The sequence below is a fragment of the Narcine bancroftii genome, chromosome 3, assembly GCF_036971445.1.
Source record: "Narcine bancroftii isolate sNarBan1 chromosome 3, sNarBan1.hap1, whole genome shotgun sequence".
Lineage (NCBI taxonomy): Eukaryota > Metazoa > Chordata > Chondrichthyes > Torpediniformes > Narcinidae > Narcine > Narcine bancroftii.
This window is the reverse complement of record NC_091471.1, coordinates 46,354,375-46,380,522: the sequence shown is the minus strand read 5'-3', so window position 1 is coordinate 46,380,522 and position 26,148 is coordinate 46,354,375. Positions and strand designations below refer to the sequence as shown.

Sequence of the window (26,148 nt, the reverse complement as noted above, 5' to 3'; positions counted from 1 at the left end):
TCTCATGTATGTTATATTCTAAATGTAGTATTACGTGACAATAATGGAACCTTTACCTTTACTTACTGTACACGTATGATTGAACAGTCAAATAATGTTCCAACTTTATCTTCAAATTCACCCGCAACACCACGGTAGTGGGATAGGTATCAAATAATGACAAGATAGAATACAACACTTTCTCAGAAAACTAAGTCCTTCAACATCTTCTGTAGATGCACCATTGAAAGCATACTTGTTGGATGCTTTACAAAGTGGTATGGAAGGTACTCGGCTCAAGATTGGAAGCAGCTGCAGAAGGTACTGAATGCAGCTCAGAACATAACACAAACTCTCCTCTCCTTAAGGACTCTATCTACATTTCCTGCTCCCCAGGAAAAGCACCCACAGTACTGAAGCACCCATCACACCACAGACACACTCTTTTTTCCCTCCAATCATCAGGGAGAAAGTTCAAAGTGTGAAAACTTGTACCAACAGGTGCAAAGACAATTTCTTCCCCTTAGCCATCAGGCTCCTAATGATCCCGAATGAACTATCATGCTGCGCTTGCTTGGTACTAATTAATCTTTCTTTCCGTTGTAACCCTATACTCTGCAAATTGTGCTCTTTACACAGAAATGTTGGTATTAGTCATAACTTGTTAGATTGCTCAGAGAAGAACCCTCCTCACTGTATTAGGTGTAATGTGAAATAAATAAATTTAAATATACCTTTCTATGATCAGATAGAGCCCTGATGAGTCCACGCCTACAGTACTGTGTACAGTTTTGGTACCCTTACTTAAATAAGGATATACTTGAATAGAAAGAGTGCAGCCAAGATTTATTAGATTTGTTCCAAGGGTTGGTGAGATATTGAATAGACTAGGTCTGCATTCTCTTGCATTGAGGAGAATAAGATATGTAATTGAAACTTGCTTAATGCTTACAGGGCTTGAGAGGGTGGATGCAATGAACCAGAGATATCCAGAAACCTGATCGACAGCTTACTTTTTGGGGTCACCAGTTGCCACTCCATTGGGGTTTTCATTGCAGCATAAATTAATTATATTCAGTACTCATGACTGAAAATCCAGGATCTAGGATTAGTGAGATCAAGGAGAGCAACTGCACATCTCCTTATTAAATGAGACCCAAGAATCATATTGAACCATGCTGATTCAAAAGTGAGAAATGCAAATACAGTGAAACCCCTGTTATTCAGAATTCAAGCAACTGACCAAAAAATAGCAGAAATAGGTAAAAAATCCAGAGGTTTAAAATTGGTGCACTTTGTCGCTATTTCTTCAGCAACCAGAAAATTCACTTATCAACATCTACCAATCCCCATTGGTGCCGGGTAGCAGGAGTTTTACAGCATTGTCAATGTAAATCACAAACAGATGCAAAATAAAGAGTAAAAAATGCACAACTGAGACAGAGGTATAGAAAGGTATAATAAAAAAAATGTCCTTATTTCTAAAGTTCATATTTATAAAGGTACATGTTTAGTGCAAGGTAGCATGTATTTCAGTCACCTTGGAGGGACATCTACTGAAAAATTTGCATTAACTTCAATGAACAAACTTTTTCAGATATGTTTACTATTGAGTAAAGCACTGCATATTCACACATTTTCATGGATATCAAAATTGAATATCTCTGAGATACTGGAATAGAACAGTTATGGAAAATATTGCAACTTCGACAACTGAATCCTGAGTTCCACATGTTCAGTTAACTGAACATGCTGTTTAATTTATTTCCATAATAATGCTGACCATCATTCTTTGGCTTGGCTTCACGGACGAAGATTTATGGAGGGGGTAAAAGTCCACGTCAGCTGCAGGCTCGTTTGTGGCTGACAAGTCCGATGCGGGACAGGCAGACACGGTTGCAGCGGCTGCAGGGGAAAATTGGTTGGTTGGGGTTGGGTGTTGGGTTTTTCCTCCTTTGCCTTTTGTCAGTGAGGTGGGCTCTGCAGTCTTCTTCAAAGGAGGTTGCTGCCCGCCAAACTGTGAGGCGCCAAGATGCACGGTTTGAGGCGATATCAGCCCACTGGTGGTGGTCAATGTGGCAGGCACCAAGAGATTTCTTAAGGCAGTCCTTGTACCTTTTCTTTGGTGCACCTCTGTCATGGTGGCCAGTGGAGAGCTCGCCATATAACACGATCTTGGGAAGGCGATGGTCCTCCATTCTGGAGACGTGACCCACCCAGCGCAGCTGGATCTTCAGCAGCGTGGACTCGATGCTGTCGACCTCTGCCATCTCGAGTACTTCGACGTTAGGGATGAAAGCGCTCCAATGGATGTTGAGGATGGAGCGGAGACAACGCTGGTGGAAGCGTTCTAGGAGCCGTAGGTGATGCCGGTAGAGGACCCATGATTCGGAGCCGAACAGGAGTGTGGGTATGACAACGGCTCTGTATACGCTTATCTTTGTGAGGTTTTTCAGTTGGTTGTTTTCCAGACTCTTTTGTGTAGTCTTCCAAAGGTGCTATTTGCCTTGGCGAGTCTGTTGTCTATCTCATTGTCGATCCTTGCATCTGATGAAATGGTGCAGCCGAGATAGGTAAACTGGTTGACCGTTTTGAGTTTTGTGTGCCCGATGGAGATGTGGGGGTGCTGGTAGTCATGGTGGGGAGCTGGCTGATGGAGGACCTCAGTTTTCTTCAGGCTGACTTCCAGGCCAAACATTTTGGCAGTTTCCGCAAAGCAGGACGTCAAGCGCTGAAGAGCTGGCTCTGAATGGGCATTCAGAGCTGACCATCATTATTTCTATGGTAAAACAAAGGATTCTGTTGACACCGTGGTTGTGAAGAAACACACAAATGCTGGAGAAACTCAGCAGGTCAAACAGTGCCTTTACGTAGCAAAGATACATCACCAACGTTCTGGGCTTGATGTATCTTCACGTTTGCAACATAAAGGCACTGTTTGACCTGCTGAGTTTCTTCAGCATTTGTGTGTTTTTTCATCATATTTTCATGTGGGGATTTCAAAACCTGTGGCCAGGGTTTGGAATGGCAAAACCTCAGAAAGCAGGGGTTTGGGGGAAGAGCAATAAACTAGTTCACACAGAAATCACTGAGAGGATAAATCATGGCCTTTCCCACTGGACTGTATGACATATTTGATTCCTCAGTAACAGTAATCATTACTGGAAAGGTCAATGAGTAAAGCAGGGAATTCTTTAAGAATATATTCTTCTGCAAACGAAAGTGAAGTACACTTCATGGACTCACTAAGCATTTTACTTATTTCACCAAAAGTTCAATAAGATCTTGCAAGCCAGTACTGGCTCCATCTGGCAGGAACATCTTCAGTCTCTTTGACACACTCTCTGAAATTCCCCAAATTAAAATTTTCAATCTGCCACTTCTCTCACTACTAGTTAAAAAAAAACTTGTGAAAATCTAATAGGTTAGTAAGCTTTCAGTTCAAGAAACTAATCTCTTCTTGAAAGGTCATAAATTGTTTCCCTTTTCATGTCATTCTTTCTGTGTACATGGTTCATGAGAATGGAAACATGTATTGATTAGGACAGTTGTCAATTCATGTATTTATTTTAAGTTCACAACTTTACTCTTTCAGATTTGAATTTTTCTTTTCCAAATATATGGTCATTCAAGAAATGATGCGGTGTAAACTCTTTGGAGCTGGCACGATGGTATGTTGATTTAATTGAAAGTGGAGTGATAAACCATTTTGTATGTATTAATATAGTTTCTGCTATACCCAATGTAAGACCAGTAATGATTAAAAACTGAAAAGGCTCATCAGGAAAGATGGAAGAAATGCAGAAGTAGATCATGTTGCTCGGTATGGATACACTACGAATAAAACACTGTGGCTCATCTGATCTCTGACCCCAAATCCACCCTTTTCCTGATCTCCATCACTCTTGATTCCCTATAGTGTAAAAGTCTATCCATCTTAGTCTCGAGTACGCTTTCTGAGACAGTCATCTAGGACCGAGAATTTTTAAGCAAAAATTCCTCTTCACCTCACATTTAATTGCTGAAGCCTTAAAGTAAGATCATGCACTCTAGCTTTCTGTCTCGATGCGGGTGATGGCAACCACATTTCACCTTTCCTACAAAGACCCATCTTGTTTGTGTCCATTGTCTCTTGTTCTGAAACTCACCAAATAGATCTATTCTGCTTAATCCAGTGAAAACATCTCCTGTAAATCCTACAAAGCAAATATGTTTTTTGTGTAAACCCTAATTTATGTTCTATTTGTTCATTTAGTTTCTTAAAATGTTCATCTATTGACTTGCAGTGATTTTAATCCAGTTAATCATCTGGTTATTGATTTTATTTACCTACTTCTAACCTTTTATTATATTTTAGCCTATAATCCAAAGGAAGAAAAATAAATGCTACAACACTCACTGACATTTAGCCACCATTTTAAATTCCTGGCCTTCTCTCTCTCTCTTGATGCTTTAAACACCTGTCTTCCTCTCCTGCACTTTTAAACCTTCCTTGCCTCTCTTTTGCTGTGATAAATTCTTTGCCCTTTCTCTTAACCTGTTCTTGTTGCCTTGAACATTTGCAAGCGAGTATTCTTGTCATGAAAAAAAGCTACCTGACATTGTATAACATAGATGCCTCAATATTCTGCAACTCAAGTTTACTAAAATGTACTCGTTGTGAGGAGTGAGCATTTGGGAATCTTAGTTTGAATACAAAGCCTCTGAAAGGTCTGAGTGTGCATTACTCCTTCAGGGATCATACTCCACTATAGAAACTGCATAGTTGTGGGTTAGTCAATATTGTGTTGAGGTAAAGATCAAAGAGAATCAATGCATGTATAACACTGCACAAGGCAAGTCAGATAAAAAGTAAATGGATGAATTGGACTGAGTTGCTCTCTTATCACCAAATATTTGCCATTTTTTTACGCGTTAAAGTCAACAACAAACGACTGCATTACTGTAAAAACCACATTGTTAAATGTTAAAAATAATTTAAACAAAACAAACCATTGTGTTAGCAGAATGCAATCCTAGCAAAGGTTCATGAAGCAACAGGACAGCAAACAGAACAAACGACCAGGGGTCATAGCAGACAATGGATTCTGAAAGGATTTCAAAATCATATGATAAGGTTCCTCAGTGAATCAACTAAATCAAGGACAGGTGGACGAACTGGCAAGTTTTGCCACAGTGCAGGCAACAAAATAAACAATATAGTTTTAGGCAGCAATTGGCCCTGTCCATCACCTCTTTAGGTGAATTGAAATAATTCATCCCTATGGAGCCAATAGCATTTTTCAAGCTTATTGTGCATTTTAACGAATCCACCTTATTTACTGCCACACATCTGTCTATTTTCTCATCCAATATATTTTAAGATCATCTCAGTTTTTGAATATCCAAAATACACAGAAAATTGTAGAACAGAAGACTTCAACCCAGAGTATGAAAGATACACTGTCATTTTAAGTCCCATCATTTCTCTGTTTAAATAACTATTTTCCAAATAGTAACTAATATCACTTACTTGGACCAGAAGTAAAAAAAAAATTCCTTTTCTTCTGCCTGAAGTTCTTGCAGCCTCATTCAGAGATTCGTGCTGATATTTGCCAAGCCTTGTCCGTTCCTTGGCTTGTGGTGTTACTTTAAAATTCCCTCAACTTTTCATTGATTCTTTCTCCCATCTTATCTGCACTCTTTGAGTTACCCCATTCCAATTTTATTTTGTAACTTCAAGTTTTGAATCATTTGAACTTACTATAGAGATTCTTTTCTGCAACTTCAGAAATATTTCCATTGAAGGGCCAATTGAGGGTCAGAGTGACCAACCTTAAAATTATATATACTTGAAAAGCATGTGCAATTACACAGATCCAACCACATCTGCAAGCATCACTGATGGACATCACAGTGTAGTAAGGTTGCTGCAGAGAAATGGATCGGAGGTCAATCCACAGGACCATAAAGCAGCAGAGAGGATCACTGGAGTCTCCTCCCTCCCCCCCCCATCAATATGATCTACCAGGATTACCAGTTGCTCCCATCAGGAAAGAGATACAGGACTATCAGAGCTAGCACCACTGGGCTAAGGAATAGCTTCTTCCCACGGGCAGTGAAAATGCTGAATGACCAAAGGAACTGCTCACATTAACCATCCAAGGCACTCATATTTATAAAACAATATTTATTTATTTGTATATGTAAATACTTGTCCTGCATATGTACTGTTGATCTATATGTATGTTATGTCTGGTTGTGCATCTACGTGTTTTTGCACCAGGGACCGGAGAACATTGTTTCGTTACTTGTGCAATCAGATGATAATAAACTTGACCTGATTTAATTCTGCTCACGCTGCCATCTTCCCCCCACCAACTACAGAGCAATGCTAAATGAGGATCATAACTTAATACTGCTTGCTCTTATCATTGAATATCAGTGTCAAACAGAACTGAGAAGGTAACTATAGCTTAAAAGCAATTGTGCCCTTTTAGCGAGACACCAAAAGCTAACCCTATTACTTTAGCCACTGCGACATTCTCCTTTTAATCTTATTTCGGACAGGAACTTTAATCTTCCCCAAAATAAGTTAATTAAGTAGTATTCCCCAGCAGTCTGTATCATTCACTCAGAAGTTTAATACTTCAGTCAAAAATATTAATGAAATAGTCCACCAGTGTTCTTAGGAAGTTCCAGGAGAAATCAATAGAAAGGTGAAAGAAAATATATACTTTCATGCATGGATATACTAAACATCTGTTTGCCTGGGGCATAAATTAGAAAAATTTCAATTTCAGATGCCTGTGAACCTGCCTCATCTTTCATAGACATAGATTCTGATAAATTCAGTTTAATTTTTAAATTCAAATCTGCATCAAGACGAAAGTTGTGAAATAGAATTTGCATCTCTTTTCAGACATTGTATCCCAGAAGCAAGCATGTATTACATAATGCAAAGTTATTATAATTATTTTTCTCACTATACAGTTGACAAACCAGGGACACATTGAAAGGATGCTTCTCTATTTGCTATACCAGGCTCTCTGTGGTCCCCAAAACAAATTCATGATAACTACTACATTAGAAGTTTTCTGAATATTATGGCGAATGGCATTGAAAGAGGAATTTTCATTTCATCGTTATGAACAAGATAGGAAACTGAATTAAGTGTGTTTAATTTACCTAATAGGTAATAGGTACTTAATTTTACCTGTTAGCCTGTGTTCCTCCCCCTTCTCCTTCCTCTTCACCCACACCTTATTCAGGTGTCTGCTGATTTTTGGCACTCTTGATGGAGGGCTCATCCAATAAGGTTGACTGTCTTTTACTTTCTATGGAAGTTGTGAGAACCTTTGAGTTTCTCTAACACTTTGTGTACTGCACTAGACCCCAGCATCTGCATATTTTCTTGTTTGCCAGGAAATAAAGGTAGTCAATACAAGGTGGGAGCATGGCAGTGCCATAATGTTCCACATCCATCAAGTATCACTAATAAAACAGGCATCAGGCATTCCATGCATTTCAAAGGTTAATTAAATTTCATTAGGAGTAGGAAAAAAACCTTCAATACTCCAAATCAAATCAGTGACAAAATATCCGATTCCTGATAACTAAAGGGTGGATAGCACTAATGACAAATAGTTCACCAAATACAGCAGGTACTCCTCCTGTAGCTACTTTGGTCACAGTTTATGGCAAAAGAGGGTGGCTGGAAAGGTCTTTACATTATTGATCAGATTACCTGATATACAACATTATCCCTCGATAGAAGTTGTAAGCTGCAGTGCAAATTCAGATCTTCATTCTCTTTCAGAGTTCATGGAGAAGAAGACACAATGATTTATTTACCTGGCATTTTCCAGTGCGAATATCATACAAAGCCATTGAGCCATGTCGAGCTCCAACTGCGATCCTGTTGCTCCTCTCACAGTAACTCACCATGTAAAACCTGAAATGCATGGAGAACAACAAAAACATTTACCAATATGCTCAAAGCAGCAACATTCAAATAAAAAAAACACACCACAAAATTATTAAATTACTTGCCATTCTGTATCAATAGCAAATATTTCAGAAGTCAAATTTTCTTTTAGTGATCTTTAGCAATTATTTGTTAATTTGCCAAGGACTTACTGAAGAGCTGACATACCACTCTATTAAAAAGGCAATTAATAAAACATAGAATGCAAAGAGAAGCTTCCAAACTAATTTATGTTCATCTCAGTTTTCAATGTTGCTGATGCAATACCATTTCAGAAGATACTTCATGTCAATTAGCCATGGTATCCTTTTGAAATCAAATATTAAAGCGCAATTGAGTTTGAACAAAATTTGTTTGCTTGAAATAAACACGAATAAGCAGGAATGGAGGGTTATGTATTATGTGCAAGGAGCAGAATTTTAGTTTAAATTGAGCTCTGTGCTCAGCACAAGCCCCTTTTCCACTGGCATCCCAGTTAATTGGCCATGCAGTGTCCTGGTTAAAGAAGCTGCTTTTGCTCTTTCCACTGGGCCACTTTTATCTGGGACACAAACTGCTTTCCCACTGATTACAAGTCATCCCCAGGAATAGGAGAGTTTACCTTCAACAATAGTCCAGGGATGCAACTTGTCCTTTTTCCACTGGTTTAATCGGCATGCTGGTGTCAGATGATGCCAGGGATATGAGTAGGGTTTGAGGCTGTCAATCCTCAGTGTGATTTTACGTGATTTGACACCAGTATGCTGATTGTTTTCCTTTTCCAATGGACCCTTAACCAGTAAATTGGCTGTCAATTCCCGGAACAAGGTTCCAGTGGAAAAGCAGCTAAAGAGATGTAGACCAAAAGCCCTGTTCCTGTGCTGTATTGTTCTATGTTTTAAAGTTGAGATTGATACAAAATGTAGCAAACAGACCACCCTGGTTCTATCAATGACTTTTTCATGTGCAACTAAATGCAATACATCCATAATACTTCCTTGGAATTTCAGTGTGATTTCTTGGAAACCACTAATGATCTAAAAATCTCACTACTAAAGCAACCTAACAAATCAATTTCCCAGTTATTTTCTCTTTTCTTCTTTATTTAGGCACCAAGAGATGTCACAGTCTCTGACCACATGACTGATCTTTCTCAACTGACATTACAGAATTATCACCAGAAAAGTCTGCACCATGGTGCTGTAGCATAAATGGTTAACTGATTGGTCTGGTATCTTGAGCTCTGGATTATTAATCCATAAACATGCATTGGAACCTATCATGACACTGGAAAATTCAAGTAATTAAATAAATTTAGAACTAAACATTGGAAAAAAATTCTAGTGACCTACTTAACTAATTTGGAAAAATGCCATCCTTAATGGTCTAAATGTGACTCTAGAACTGACTACCAAAAGAACATTATTTTTAACTGCTCCTTCTGGGAATGGACAACAAATGCCAGTGATGTCCATCTTGTGAACGTATTAAAAATAAAACTTGTTTTAGGATGTATGTGACATAATATTGGTATTGTTTCCCACTCTTTGATGAAATGGTTGTTCTCAGGGCTCAATATAGTTTACATTGCATATACAAAACATTTATTGGATGAGTTGCACCAGACACTGTATTGGTGAAGGCATTAACATACAGGCAGAGAACATCTGGCGGAAGCCTGCAGAGCAGCCAGATTGACTTGAGTTTGACACTTTGGCTAATACCCTCTCATATTCTTGATGCTCATGGCATGTTCACAAGAAGGCAGGAACTCCTCCGGATGTTGTTTTAAAGGAAGTATACAGAACTTACAGCTAGTTGTTTTTTCTGTGGAGTTATTTCCGTTCTACAATTTATTTTAGCTTTCATAGTTGCTTTAAAGTGTAAGCATTTACATAGAGAGTTGCGGCAGATACTTGAAAACTGATTGCTAATTTCAAGACTTCTGCGTAAACTGGTTTCTTCCATGTAACAGTACATCACTCACCTGAGGAGAATAAAACAATGACCATGCAGAAGAGTAAAGTCTGCTCAAAGAGGAGCCATGACTGTTGAATTCTGAGAATGACTGTCAAAGATGAAACTCTGAGAAACAATGTTCAGAAAGATTGCATTCTACCAAGGAATACTCACTGCAAACTCTGATGGCAACTTCAGAGAACAGCAAAGTTTGCATTACCTATGGCTATCAAGATGGCTAAACAACTAAATTTATCGTATCCCATTTCTTCTAGAGATATAGATATGTAAAATACCTTGTACACTGTGACATTCACTGTTACAGAGATGTTCTGAAAGTTGTTTATTCAAGGAGAGCAAACCATTTTCATTCTCACTTGCCAGAGATTAGTTGATGGAGAGAATGGAAATTGGATGTATTTTTTATTGCCAGCTGCACTGGAGTTCCAACTGTAACATCCAATCAGCGCATGGAATAAAAAAAAACATTTAGCATCTCTGATCCAGATAAATCCAGTTGTTCACTCCACTATAATAGCAAGGATGGCAGCAGTTCAAGCTGGCTGCATGACAAGGAGTCAAGAGTGGAAGCACAAATATCCTCTTCCCGATAAATAAGAGCAGCATGGAACCAGTAACAATCCCCTTTTTGAAGATAGAGTGCTGGACTTCTGCAAGACTCAGCAATGCTGTGTTTACATTGTTCTGGCTGTTGTCTAAAGTTTCACTGCAGCACTCTAACATTAGGTGGCTGCTGCCTGTTCTGTGATGGAAACTGTTAAAATCAGTTAGATGGTATGTCAATAATGAGTGTACAATAATTGATGTGTTGGCTACCACTTACTTGTTACAAAGGAGGGACTTCATGCCTTTCAGAACTTCTGCTAACAAAGAATGGAGGCTCTTTGGCAGAATACAGGGCAGGGCGGCATAGTTATTGCTACGGTTTTACAGCACCAGCCACTGGAGTTCGAATCCAGTGCAGTTTGTAAGTTCTCCCCATGACTGTGCGTGTTTCCTCTGGGTGCTGTGGTTTAATCACACCATTCAAAACATACTGGGGTTGTAGGTCAATTGGGTGTAATTGAATAGCATGGGCTCATGGGCCGAAAGGGCCTGTTACCGTGCTAAATGCAAACCATTAAAATAAATCAGAAATTTTTTCCTCATCAAGATTTTTCTTTTTCTTGTCCCATAGAAGTTCAGAGCTGGGTCCTCTGGAACAGTACTCACGTGCCCTACTTCAGTATCAGTGCCATTCATGCTTTCCAACCGTGTTTACCACTTGTACGTTATCTTGGAAAATGCACCCAATGACAGTCCAAGCTGGTGGCAATAACTGTGAACTTGTGTGACCATGCATCTTCATCATTTGTAACTATTTCCTCCACTGCCTGCTGGGTTGTAGTCTTTGGGTATCCAAATTAGAGGCAAAAGGGGAAGTTGAGTTACAGGACTGGGATGGAGACAGCAGGTAGTTAAAGTGGAAATTAGAGGTACGTTTCACACCATTTATAGAAATGCTGTACTTAAATTACCTGCAAATTGATGGGAAACATTCTTGAAGTCCCTTTTTTTTGACTAAAGATCCCTCAAGGCAGTACATGATAATGTCCATAACCTAGAAAAGTAAATGTAAATAAATGATTCCCAAAGTAAACTCTTCAAATATTATTGTCTTTTTCCTGTGTATCTTTAATCTCATTTCATGTTCCCTCTTGCAAGACTCAAATAAGAAATCTTGATGCTTGGAGCCTCAAAACCATCAAGAAATTTCATACACTTCAAGGATGAATTAGTTATCCCAGTAAATGTTTGCCGATAGACTCAGTACACAAATTTCCATATAACGTTCAGTATTATCAGCACACTGTATGCGCATTTCTTTGTACCCCCAGTGATCACCAAAAAGCAGAGGAGTAATATTTTTTGAACATCATTCAATTGATAAGATACACTGTACCATTGAAAATAACAAATTTTCAATTTCCTCCACTTACCTCTACAAGAAGATCTGCAACATCCATAGGCATTTTTTCAATCAGTATCTCAATCACTCGGAGAATTTCACCTTTTGCACGAGCCAAAGTGCTGGTGTGTACATTTGGCTGGGACTGAGTATTGGCTGCCAAAGCTGTGTGCCTATGAACCTACAGAGGGGTCAAATAAAAAATTCACCTCTTTTATTTTAATTGGTTATTTCACCAAAAAGCATTACTGTATTCTGATATGTAATATTTTCACACCAAAAATGTGCCATTTTATGGTTATCTCTCTTCTGCCCTTCTTCATCTACAAATGACACCTCTTCCAAACAGATTAGCTATGACTAAGCATCATTCATCACCCTCTCTGAGAAGGGACCGACAACATTTACATTACCTGAATTCGCTTGATTCCTACCCTTGGAGGGCAAATTCATAGTCAATCAGTCCAGGCTATCTTAACAGCTGTCAGGCTCTTGAACCACCCCTTAAAAGGTACACAAATCACATTCTGCCCCCCCCAAAAAAAGTGCTGTCTGAACTATTGGAAGATCACTTTTTTTGCAATAGGATAGCTGTGAATATTTATCTATCTTTTAAAAAATTTTTTAAAAGTTTTCCATACATGTACTAATATCCAAGTATAAAATATAACAATCAAATATTAATATCAAATCTATTAAATGATGATATAAACCCCCTCTCCCCACTAAATTAACCTCAAAAGAAAAAAAAGAGAAAGAAGAAAAAAAATTAAATAAGTAAGGAAACATAAGAAAAGTAAATTAAGAAACTAGAATAGAAACCTAGTTCCATTAAGTTCCCCCTCACCAAGGAGGTTAACAAAGTTCGAGGTTGAAGGAAAAGGTCTATAAATTAATTCCCTCATTTCTTAAATACTCAGCTATGCATTTCTGTATTCCAACCTTCCATGATACTGCTGTACATTTTCTTGCTACTGCTAAGGCAATCTTTAAAAATTGCTTTTGATAGATTTCAGTTTTGGTCTTATCCCCGCAATAATACCTAATAAAAATAACATTGGAATTTGTGGAAATTTAATTCTAAATAAATCACCAAACTTGACCAAAAAGGTCTCACTTTGGAGTAAGATTGTGGAATGTAAAAAAGTACCTATCTCTTGACCACATCTAAAACACTGATCAGATAAATCTGATTTCAATTTCCTTAGCTTTTATTGAGTAAGATATAGTTAATATAAAAATTATATCGAACTAACCTGTATCTAACATTTATAATATTTATCATTTATCTATCTTTTGTATTTATTGTCTCTATTTAATTTGTAAGTATACTATGGTAGTTGTAGTGGTTTTGTTTTAAAAGGTACCTGTTTGGTTGCAACAAGTAGGAATTTTGGTGCATTGATACATTGTTTAATATATGAAATAAACTCATTATCATTGATCTTTGCCATCTCACATGGTTTTCTGCTCACCACTAGGGAAATCATGCAAGGTCCAAATTCATCTGCTTTCCTTCAGCCCAGAGGAGCTGGCAGAAGGTACAGGGGTTTTCCGGCATTGTAAGTAGACCAAAGTGTAGACATTTATTGACTGTCTATGCCTGAGATGTCTCTGACAACTTTTAAAGGCATTTAGCACAATACAAAGCAACTCTCTTCCAGTTTTCGGGTAAGAATAAATGTATAGCAATACAGTGGGATGAGAGAGTGTGCCCCAGAGGTCAGATGGATGGAATAGTTTATCCAGGAGGCATTTTCTCCATATAACTTTGTAAATTTTGGTTTACATCAGTCATTCTCAATCCTTTTTTGGATATGGCCCCCTTAGGACTCTGTTCAAAGTTTATGGGCTCCTTTCCCTGTGAAGCAGTCAAGTTTAGTCCATTTCTTTCGTACTTCTCTCTTACCAACTACATAAAAAACCTAAAAAAAAATCTTTCAGTCTGTATCCGACCTTAAATGTGCTGTCACCCCCATTGAGAATGGCTGGTTTACATCACCTTTAAACAGATCCGTGAATAGGAAAGGTTTAGAGGGATGTGAGCCAAATGCAGACAAATGGGCCCAGCTCACATAGACCATATAACCATATAACCATTTACGGAGCGGAAACAGGCCATGTTGGCCTTTCGAGTCTGCACCAGTTCACTGATTTTGTGTGCCCTCTTCAGGCATTGGTCCCAGTAGATCTTCATCAAAATTCAATTATCATGTTATAAAGTGCAATATTACACAAAATTCACTTAATTCAGACATAAAACAGAGATACATTAGCAGAAAGTTAAATGAAGTGCTTCTTTCAGTCAAAAGATGGCCTTGGAAATGGCAAAGGGATGTTTGCAGTTGGCTTGGAAAATGGGGGAGAGCATGGGTGTGCATGGAGATGTTCCATTGGGAAAAAAAAAACATACAATTTAAAAAAATAAGGGCACAATGTTTGAGCAGGTTTGGGAACCGTACATGGAACATAGCAGAAAGGGCTTGTGACCTCCATCCCTAAAATGAGAATGAAAATGATAAGAAGACAAAACAACGGGATTCTGTGGGTAATTAATAGATTACGCTTTTTTCTTGTTTGTTTTGCTTTGTGTGAAACCAACTTGGTTTTTTATGGACGAGTTGGGCTGTAGGGTTTCTCTTTCCAGGCTGTACTTTCCATGATCTCTGACTTCCTGCTGAATCCTCCATCTCAATACAATCATAGAGCAGGCACACCGGGAGCTATATTTTGTGAGGAGTTTGAGATTTGGAATGTTGCCAAAGATTTGATATCTTCTACAGGTATACAATGAAGAGCATTCTGTCTGGTTGCATCACTGTCTGGTATGGAGGTGCCAACGCTCAGGATAGGAAAAAACACCGAAGGGTGTTAACTCAGTGAGCAACATTACGGGTATCAGTCTTCACTCCATCGCAGACACCTATAAGAGGCAGTGTCTTATGAAAGCAGCTTCTATCCTCAAGGACTCCAATCGTCCAGGCCATGCCTACTTCACTCTACTGCCATCAGGAAAAAGGTACAGGAGCCTGAAGACGAGCAGTCAGCAGCATAATGATAGCTTCTTCCCTCTGCCATCAAATTTCCGAATGAACAATGAACTCCAGATACTATCCCACTTTGTCTTCTTTTTCTTGCACCATTTTTATTTATTTTGAGTTTGGTTTTTAGAAATGTTAGTGCAGCGATACTGTCACAAAGCAACACATTTTGCAACATTTGACAATAAATTCTTATTCTTCCATGCAAAAAGAATCTTCTGTTTTTAACACTTTAATATTCAGAAGTATTATGAATATAATACTTCTATTTCAAATGTTGTACTCTTATTTGTTTCCATTGGTGATTAATTTTCTTTATTCCAATATTAAAGACAAATGCAAAGTATAAATCCAAGATATCAGTGTGAGTATAATCAAGTATAAATGTGATTTATTTTTACATTCTATCTGGTGTTGAAAATAACATTAGAATTAAAGTAAATAATTTTTCATCAACCAAACAAATTTTAGGTAAAATAAATTAAACATGATTCTCCAAGACAATCTTGAAGAGTTGCCTCTAAAACGAGAATGTAGCTACTGTTTGACAATTATAGATTGCTAGGGCATAGCACAATGTCTCACCTCACGTGCAATAGTAGTAATGAAGGCCGGCGGCCTGGCAGTGGCAATGAGTGAAAGAGCGTGACGTGCTGAGCGGGCAGAGTCAGCTGCTGGGTTGAGTGGTAGTCCCACTGTAATGCTAAACAAGAAGGAAGAGAGAACAAAAGCATTGATAATACTGTCTGAAAAGATTGTCACTTTATTATACCATTTCGATGGAATCATTCAAACTTTGAACATTAGTGTTCTATAACAATTAGGATTCTGGGGCTCCTGTTTCACTTGCAAAGTCAAATGATATACAACATATCTGCTTAACAAAAGAGCAACTCATTATTAATGTATGCGACTGGTGAACATCCAGGTGAACTCTTGGAACCTGAATGTTTAAAAAATTTACATTAAATGCAGAATGATTTTTTTTTCTTAAGATAATATTGTCAATAATTTAATCCTGCTTATGATGCAGTTTAAAAACACATAAAAGATTTAAAATTCTTTCAAGTTTAATAAAAACTGATTTAATTAGTGGAATGATTAACACACTCATCCAAGGGACCAAATATTGCACCCGGGGTGCACAGTGACACAAAACCAAGATCAGGCATGAAGTCACAAATTGAGATCTGATGTAATTATGACAATGTTAAAATAACCGTGTGAATCCATTAACAATATTGATCACACAAATACTTCTTAACATCTTTTCACTGCTATCCAGCTTGATAGGATCCTATTCATCTGATTCCATTTTTATCTTTCCAGATAGAAAAGATAAATAATATGACACACTGGGATTATGGTTGGCTTACTAGTAATGAGAAGCCTGGGCTGATTTATCTGAAGAGATGAGTTTGAATCTCACTATAAGAACTAGGTATTGAAATTAATTAAATTAAGAAATAGGATTGAATGAAACAAATTCTGTAGGTATTCAATAGGTCAAGTAACATATGTGGGAATGTAAAGAAAGTGAATGGTTCAGATTGATGAACTTTCATCAGAACTAGAAAAGATTGGAAATCAAAGTTAGTTTATCTTGCAGAGGACGGGGTAAACAGAACAAATAAGATGTATTTGACATGGTGGAGACTAGGATAAACTGAAGGACACAGCTAGTGATAGTGCCAGCTGTGTGAAGATTGTGTGGGCTTGTTAACTGCACTCGTCTGTTTGGTGAAGATTTAGAGGAAGGCGAATAATAATAGATGAGATTCTAAACCTAACAATGTTTGAATTCTGGGATACAAAACACTGCAGTTACCAGACATAACAAAATAAAAGAGAACACTGAAAACAACTTAAAGGCCTAACAGCGTCTGTGAAGAGGGAATATCGGAGATGACATTGCAGATTGATAACCTTTTGTCAGTTGTCAGTTTTAATGAAATCTGGAATAGGTTGTCTGAAATAGCTGAAAACAATGTTGCGTCTTGAGGGGTGAAATGAAGCATGAGATGATGTTCCTTGAGGTTTGATTTGGCAACATTGGAACAATGCAAGAGGACAAAGACAGAAGTCAAAAGTGGGAATGGAAAGGAGGATTAAAATAACAGGTTTCAGTCACTCTGGAGCTAGTATCAATAACAATGAATATGCAACAACCAGATTGCCATAAATGTTAAAGTTAAATTTAGACATACAGCACAGAAACAGGTCTTTTTGGCCCATATGCCCATGCTACCCAATTGACCTAGAACCTTGTACATTTAGAATGGTGGGTGGAAACTGGAGAACACAGAGGAAATGCACATATACACGGGGAGAATGTACCAACTCCTTACAGTGCCAGATACAAACCATGTTCGCTTGTGCTGTTATAGCTTTGCACTAAACCACTATGCTAATTCTGCCACTCTACTGCGCTAATCGTGCTGCCCACCTCATCTCATCCACAAAGCCTACCTCATCCATAAATGTTCTTCTAATATATCTGAAAATGTTCTAACAATTTATATGTCAGTATTTAAAAATGGGCAAGAAAAGTTTGTGTGTAGTCAGAATGAGGTGCCAATGAGCTATTATTTATCATATTTAAAAATATAAGAGTTTTTTTCAGTTTTGACTAAAATGATTGACTCGCTCGTAATTTGAAAACAAACTAAAAAGTGCAACATCTTAGCATTCCATCACAAACTATGCATTTAAAATCAAATGTTCAGATCAAGGTGACCAACTTTTAAATGTCTCCTAAATTGCAATGGAAAGGCAATCAAAATTCAGAAAATAATTCAAGACTGCAGCACAAATGAACTCTTTCTGCTCCCATATCATTCCTCTGTTTCTAAAAGTTATATATATATGGAGTTAATTATCTGAAACACTATCAGTTTCTACTTGCACACTGATCTTCTACTCAGTAACTCCTTACTCAACCTTTCCAATCCCAGTAAATTATTTGATATGTATTACAGCATGACTTGAAATTTTCACTAACTCAAGGCTGGAAAGACAAAGGATGTTATTTTTTTGTTCTCATCAGAAACTCTGTTCCCTTACCATTCAATCCGTTCCTTTATTTGGTATTTGCTTCCCTACCATTCAATCCGTTCCTTTATTTGGTATTTGTTTAAGGCTGCCTTTAACCCAAGGATAACTCAGGCTATGAATTGGCATAAGACCTTTGTAACATTGTCCAACTCTGCGCATCTACTGAAATGCTTAGCCTTGGCTTTTAATTTCTCAACTTTAACCATTCCAATGCATTTGTACCAGCTTTGCATCCTCCAATCTCCACAACATTCAGATCATCTACAATTCTGCTGTCCTTGACCTGCACTTCTATTATGCCGAGTGATTGTCCTTCATCAGACACTGTTTAATCAATGTCTCAAATTAAAAATTCCTGCTTTGAATTTGAATTTCTTCAATGGTCTCACCTCTCCTTATTTCTGTATCCCTCTAAGATCTAGCATTCATTCATTTCTGGGACTGTGGAACTTTATTTTAAATGCTTCAGTTTTGATGATCTGTCTCCAAATCTCTGCCTTTCACTCCTCTCCTTTAACATGTGCTTAAAGCTGGATCTTTGAACAAGCATTTTGCTACTTGCCCTCCCAGTTAGCCAAATGTTTGTTCAAAGATGCAACTTAATTTTATCTTTACTGCAGATGTTCATCATTCTTTTTTTTAACCATAGCTAGGCACATGCAATTGAGATGTGACGACCTATTGGAGGGCTTGCTTCAAAAACTTTGAATGATGTGTTTAATTTTATTTCGAGTTCTGAGGTCAAGTTCTCAATTCCTGAATTCCGATCATTTTCATAGAGTTACTTCCCTCAGATGTGTTTGTCAAAATTTTCACCTGCTGGTTGAAACTCCCATTTTATGCAAGAGCTCCACATGACTCTGGGTTTTTTTGTAATGCAGCACAAGCTGATGAGCTTATTATACAATTTTCTGCACATATAAATACAGGCAGAATCTATCCCTGCTATACTGGCTTCGTGGAGCTTAGAGAATGAGTGGTAACTTGCATTGTGGACAGTCCTGCATACCAGTGATCCAGGCATTGCCTCTCTCAGTAATTGAGATCTCCAAACTTGTTCAGCACTTGCAAACCCTTGCTTTGTGAATTCTCCTGGGCATTACATACAGTAGTTTCAAACAAGTTTCATGAGGTTGCAATAGTTTTGTGGGCATTTATTTTTACTATTCCTGGCTTGTGTTCTCTTGATGGCGTCCAGCGGGAGAGGATGACGATCCTGGCAAAGTCAAGAGTTTTCCTGGAATGCCTCTACACTAGCAAGTCAACTAAAATGTACAAATAAAGTTACAGCTAACAAGACTTGTGTTATATCAGTCAGCAGGACTTGATTATCATTCAAAAATCATCTATTCAGGAATGTAGAAAGCCATTTACTGCAATAGCATCATCCATCAGTTGGAGTTATCTGCCCCATGGAGAATGCATGTTTGGCAAAAGTAGCATTCTCTCAATGGCAAACCTGGGCAGCTCACCACTCATTCATGGATCTGGCCACTGTCTCCTGCTGCTCTGGCAATGCTCAATGCTTGGCTTGTCAGGCATTGAGAAAACAGTTTAAAGTCACCACATTGCTGAGTCTCTTCAGTCACATAGGTTCAGTTATGTAAAGATAGGAGGTTTCCTTCCTGGAGGCTTTGTGTCAAACCGAGAGCTTCATGGTCATTGTTAACAGCATTTTCCACATTTATTTAATTAGGGGAGTTTAAATTGATAAACTCCCGTGAAGTTACATCTCCAGTTTAATAGTCTAGACTTTTGGGCCAGTATTGCAATAACACATAAGCTTTCTCTGCAATTTTCACCTTGCTATCATGAAATTGACTGTAGAGGTGGAGTTAATCTTCAGAAGTAATGAGAAGCTGTTCAATTACGGTGACTACACTGCAGTACCGAGACCTCCCAAACCCTCAGTTGTCAAGTTTGAGTTTGCAGTAACTTTGATCGACTGCTCTTCATTCCTCTTTGGCAATAACAGTTCAGAAGGGGACCCTTCCCAGACCTCAGAAGCCATCTCTTGATTAAATGAAATTCATCACTGCATTTAATGTATTAGCACAACTTTGGATTAAATGGGGAAAAGAGTACACAAGAAATCCTGCACCAAAAGTGGAAGGATTGCTCCTCCTTGGATTCTATCAGACACCTTGGAACCAACTTTAAGGGGGATGGGGAACAGAGGGTTAGAGCAGTGTCCAGGGAGTATGGCCACCTAGCTAGGAATAAAAAAAGATAAGAAAGGTAGGATGGAGATTAGGGTAGAATGTAAAAAAGAGAATATATGTGAGGGTCATTCTCTGAGATGCATATATTTTAATGCAAGAAGCATAGTGAACAAGGTAGATGAGCTGAGAGCATGGATAGATACTTGGGGTCACGATATTATGGCAATTAGTGAGACCTGGCTACAGGAGGGGCAGGACTGGCAACTTAATGTTCCGGGATACATTTGTTTTAGATGTGATAGATCAGGGGGTAAAAAAGGAGGAGGAGTTGCTCTGCTTGTTAGGGAGGACATTACTGCCGTGAGGTTGCAGGATGATATGGAGGGATCGACCAGTGAGGCTGTTTGGGTGGAATTGAGGGGTGGAGGAGGCAAGGGGGTGCTAATAGGGGTGTATTACAGACCACCAAATGGGCCAAGGGAATTAGAGGAACAAATTTGTAGGGAGATAATGTATATGTGTAAAAATCATAGGGTAGTGATCATGGGAGATTTTAACTTCCCACACATTGATTGGGTTACCCATACGGTTAGAGGGCTGGATGGGATGGAGTTCGTTAAATGTGTTCAGGATTGTTTTCTAAATCAGTTAGTAGAAGAACCGACTCGGGATGGTGTAATACTGGATCTCCTGTTAGGGAACGAGCTAGATCAGGTAGCGGACATTAATGTTGGAGAACCAATTGGTTCTAGTGACCATAATTCTGTTAGTTTTGGGGTAGTTTTAAGGAAGAGCAAGGAGAGGCCTAAAGTTGAGGTTCTGGATTGGAAAAGAGCAAATTTCGTAGGAATAAGAAGGGATTTGGGGAGTATTGAGTGGGACAGGATATTTTCAGGTAAGGATGTTAATGAAAAATGGAGGATATTCAAAAAAGAAATTTTGAGGGTACAGAGTAGTTATGTCCCAGTCTGGATCAAAGGAAAGGCTGGAAGTCATAGGGAGGCTTGGTTTTCGAGGAATATTGGAAATTTGGTTAGGAGAAAAAGGGAGGTGTACAAGAGGTATAAAGAGCATGGAGCTGAGAAGTTGAAGGAGGACTACAAGGAGTGTAGAAGGAATCTTAAGAAAGAAATTAGAAAGGCCAAAAAAAGGCATGAAGAGGCTTTGACTGACAGAGTAGAAATAAATCCAAAGGGTTTCTATAAGTACATTAAAAGTAAAAGATTAGTGAGAGATAAAATTGGACCCCTTGTAGATAGCGAGGGTAGGCTGAGTGAGAAGTCTGAGGAAATGGGGGAAATTTTGAATGATTTCTTTGCCTCGGTATTCAGTAGGGAACAAAATGTTGAACCAGTTGAAGTAAAGAAAAATAGTGGGGAGGTCATGAAGCATATAAGGATAACCGAGGAGGTAGTGATGGCTGTGTTAAAAAAGATAAAGGTGGATAAATCTCCCGGACCGGACAAAATATTCCCTAGGACACTCAGGGAGGCTAGTGGACAGTTAGTGGGGCCATTAACAGAGATATTTAGGATGTCACTGGCCACGGGGGTGGTACCAAAGGATTGAAGGGTGGCGCATGTAGTTCCTCTGTTTAAGAAAGGGTCCAAATGCAAACCTGGGAATTATAGGCCTGTAAGTCTGATGTCTGTGGTGGGCAAGTTGATGGAAAGTGTTCTGAGGGATGCTATTTACAAATTTTTGGAGGTACAAGGATTGATAGGGAATAATCAGCATGGTTTTGTCAGGGGTAGATCATGCTTGACAAACCTGATTGAGTTCTTCGAGGGGGTTACAAAAAAGGTTGATGAAGGGAAAGCTGTGGATGTTGTCTATTTGGACTTTAGTAAAGCTTTTGACAAAGTTCCCCATAGGAGGTTAGGAAAAAAGGTGGAGGCATTAGGTATAAATAAGGAGGTAGTGAAATGGATTCAGCAGTGGTTGGATGGAAGGTGTCAGAGAGTAGTGGTAGAAAATTGTTTGTCCAATTGGAGGGCGGTGACTAGTGGAGTTCCTCAGGGTTCGGTCCTGGGTCCACTATTATTTGTTATATATATGTAGGGGTGGAGAATTGGATAAGCAAGTTTGCGGATGACACAAAGATTGGTGGTGTTGTGAACAGTGAGGTAGATTACCGTAGATTAAAAGGTGATTTAGGAAGGCTGGAGGTGTGGGCTGAGAAATGGCTGATGGAATTTAATACAGATAAATGTAAGGTGCTACATTTTGGAAAGGCAAATTTAAATAGGTCATATACATTGAATGGTAGACAATTGAGGAGTGCAGAGCAACAAAGGGATTTAGGAGTTATGGTAAATAGTACCCTCGAGGCTGATACTCAGGTCGATGGTGTGGTGAAGAAGGCATTTGGAATGTTGGCCTTCATAAATCGGAGTATTGAATTCAAGAGTAGGGAGGTTATGATGAAATTGTACAAGGCATTGGTGAGGCCAAATTTGGAGTACTGTGTACAGTTTTGGTCACCAAATTATAGGAAAGATATAAACAAAATAGAGAGAGTGCAGAGAAGGTTCACGAGAATGTTGACAGGATTTCAGGGTCTGAGTTACAGGGAAAGGTTGTGCAGACTGGGGCTTTTTTCTCTGGAGCGTAGAAGATTGAGAGGGGACTTGATAGAGGTGTTTAAGATTTTAAAAGGGACAGACAGAGTAAATGTGGATAGGCTTTTTCAATTAAGAAAGGGGGAGATTCAAACTAGAGGACATGGTTTAAGATTGAAGGGGGAAAATTATAAGGGGAACATGAGGGGAAATTTCTTTACGCAGAGGGTGGTGGGGATGTGGAATGAGCTTCCGGCAGACGTGGTCGAGGCGGGATCATTGGTTACATTTAAGGAAAGACTGGATTGTTACATGGATAGGAGGGGACTAGAGGGGTATGGACTGGGTGCTGGTCAGTGGGACTAGGAGGGTGGGGATTTGCTACAGCATGGACTAGTAGGGCTGAACTGGCCTGTTCTGTGCTGTAAGTGGTTATATGGTTATATGGTATTCTAAGAGATCAGATTCACAAGTTTTTGGATAGGTAGTGATTGACATCTTTATGCATGGAGGTTATGACTAACCAATCTTAGTACTTAGAACATTACAGCACAGTACAGACTCTTCAGCCCGTGATTGTTGTACTTACCTTGTAAACCTACTCCATAGCAACCTAATTTTTCCCTACCTCACACCTATAACTCTCCATTTTTCTTGCACCTAAGTGCATATTTAAGAGCCTTTTGAATGTCAATATTGTACCTGCCTCCACCAGCACCCCTGGCAATTCATTCCTGGCACCTACCACTTTCTGAATAAAAAAAACTTACCTCTGACCTCTCCACTACTAAACTTTCCTCCACTGAGCTGAAACAGTTGTCCTTTGGTATCTGCTGTTGTCACTCCAGGAAAAAAAAAACTGCTGGCTGTCCCCCCCCTATCTCGGCCCCTCAAAATCTTAAATACCTCGATTAAGTCCAAAGAGAAAAACCTCTGTTTACCTTGCTTCATATGACATGTTCTTCAATCCAGGTAACATCTGGTAAATCTCCTCTGCACCCCCTCCAAAGCATCTACATCCTTCCAATACTGATATGACCAGAATGAACATAATACTCCAAATGTAATCAAACCAGAGTTTTATGGAGCTACAACATTATATCATAACTCATTCCCCAACTCATGAAGGTTAACACACCATATGCCTCCTTAGCCACCCTATCAACTTGCATGCCAATTTTTGAAGAATATATGAACCTGGACCCCAAGATCTCGGTTTCTCCAAACTGTTAGAATCTTAGAGTTTTCAAGGAGGTTACCAAGAAGCTTGGAGGAAAGGCAGTGGATTTGCTTTCAATGACTGAGTAAAGTCTTTGAGAAGGTCCTGCATGGGAGGTTGGTCAAGAAGGTTCAATGGCTTAGTATGCAGGGTGAGACAGTAAATTGGATTAGACATTGATTTTGTGGGAGAAGTCAGAGAGAGGTAGTGGATGATTGCTTCTCGGTGACTCGTGGTATGCCTCAAGGATTGGTGCTGGGTCCCCTGTTGTTTGTCATCTCTATCAATAATCTGAATGATAATGTGGTAAATAAATCAGCAAATTTGCAGATAAGACTAAGATTGGGGAGTAGAGGAAAGCGGAGAAGGCTTTCAAAGCTTGCATTGAGATCTGAACCAAATGGAAAAATGGCAGATGGGATTCAATACAGATAAGTGTGTGGTGTTGAACTTTGTGGGCTCAAACCCAAAGATGGGATCGTAAAGAGTGCTTTTGGCACACTGGCCTTCATAAATCAAAATATTGCGTACAGGAGTTGGTATGTTAGGCTGAAATTCTATAAGACATTAGTGAGACCAAATTTGGATTTTGTGTGTCAATTTGGTTACCAACCTACAAGAAATATATCAATAAATTTGAAAGAATGCAGAGATTATTTACTAGGATGTTTCAGGCAATTGAAGAGCTGAGTTGTGGGGTTTGGGCTTGGAAAATGAGGGGAGATTTGAAAGAGTAATAGAAAATTATGAGGGGGTATAAATAGGGTAAATGTAAGCCGGCTTTTTCTACTGAGGTTTGGGTAAGATAAGAACTAGAGGACATGGGTTAAAAATAAAAGGTGAAATATTTCAGGAAAACATTTGGAGGAATTTTTTTCAAAGGCTGGTGAGTATGTGGAATGAGTTGCCAGCAGAAGAGGTGGGTGTAGGTTTGATTTCATCATTCAAGAGAAATTGGAATAGGGTCATAGATGGGAGGGATATGGACGGCTGTGGTCTGGGAGCATGTCGATGGTTCTTGGCAGAATAAGTTTGGCATGCAATAGATAGGCTGAAGGGCCTGTTTCTGTGGTGTAGGGCTCTATGGTTCTACTGGCCTATCTGTTCCCACCCCATGTTTGGACCAGCACTTAGTTCTGATATTGGCCTCAATAATCAACTCAGACTCACAAAACTCAGAGTGGAAGCAAATCATCCTTAACCCCAAGGGACTGCCAAGGACATTGCTAATGAAGCACTGACATCAGTGGTTCGAAACACTTGAATCTGACTCAGCCTATCTTACTTTTAATAGTATCTAAGTCACTGAGTGCTTCCACGATATGTTTAAACAATATCAGGTTACATTTAATATGATTTAGACAAGGTTGAGGAAACACTATATTCTCAGGCCCAGCACAAGTCATTATGTTTCAATGGATTTAACCTTTTAGAACCTGGCTCAGTGTTTAAATGAAGGATATAATTTCTAAACAGTTTAACAGTTAAACAGTGGTAGCAAGTTTAAAAACCGATCCCACTATTCAATATTTTTAAAAAAAATTGTGTCTTTGAAGTTGCTTTTAGGATTTGCTACAAAACCAGTGACATACACCATTGTAGAAATATCTTGGATAGGTTAGTGAAGTTTGTTCATAACAGAATAAATTATCATGGACCATTTCCCCTGCAAAAACAGAATGCTTGCTTCTTAGGTTCTTGTAATTACTTAATTATTTCAAAAGACAAAATGAAAATTGATATTTCTTCATGTTTGCAACAATGAATGCATTTTGACATAATTGACTAAAATAGTGAAATATAACTTTATATCTTGTTCTCAATGCAAATTTTACTATTGGAGCGAGTACAGAAACAATGCCCTTTAATTATTTAACCACAACAGTTCATTCCAAAATGTTTTGGTTACTGCAGTGAATCTCAGGTTAAATTTCAAAATGATTTGTATCTTTGCTCTATTATTTTTACCATGCTCTAATGTGAAATTATTTTTATTCTGTAGGACATTTATACTGGAAAAAACCCTGCTTTTCTTTCAGTCAGAGCAAATCGCTTTTAAAATGAAAGATCTTATTGTGTAATTATCCAACATGTAACAATTTAAAATCTACTGGTAGCTTGAACATGAGACTAAATATAATTTTGCAATCATGTACAAACAAGAATATCAGCGATCTGGTGGCATGGTTAGCGCAAGTTAGCGCAATGCTGTATAGCGCCAGCAATCAGGACTTGGGTTCGAATCCCCCACTGTCTGTA

The 26,148-nt window shown here is 38.6% G+C and overlaps 1 protein-coding gene across 4 annotated transcripts in view; it reads right to left on the bottom strand.

The window, feature by feature from the left end:
- Positions 1-26,148, bottom strand: part of LOC138757131 (WD repeat-containing protein 7) — a 686,960-nt gene that overhangs the window by 78,066 nt on the left and 582,746 nt on the right. For 3 of the 4 annotated variants that reach the window (XM_069923947.1, XM_069923949.1, XM_069923950.1), the window contains 4 exons: positions 15,479-15,596; positions 11,884-12,033; positions 11,422-11,504; positions 7,813-7,912 (listed from right to left, as the gene is read on the bottom strand). In XM_069923947.1, the coding sequence (XP_069780048.1) occupies positions 7,813-7,912; positions 11,422-11,504; positions 11,884-12,033; positions 15,479-15,596 (451 nt within the window). Of the gene's footprint in view, positions 1-7,812; positions 7,913-11,421; positions 11,505-11,883; positions 12,034-15,478; positions 15,597-26,148 lie in introns of those variants that run through there. The other variant, XR_011353355.1, reaches the window with a different exon arrangement.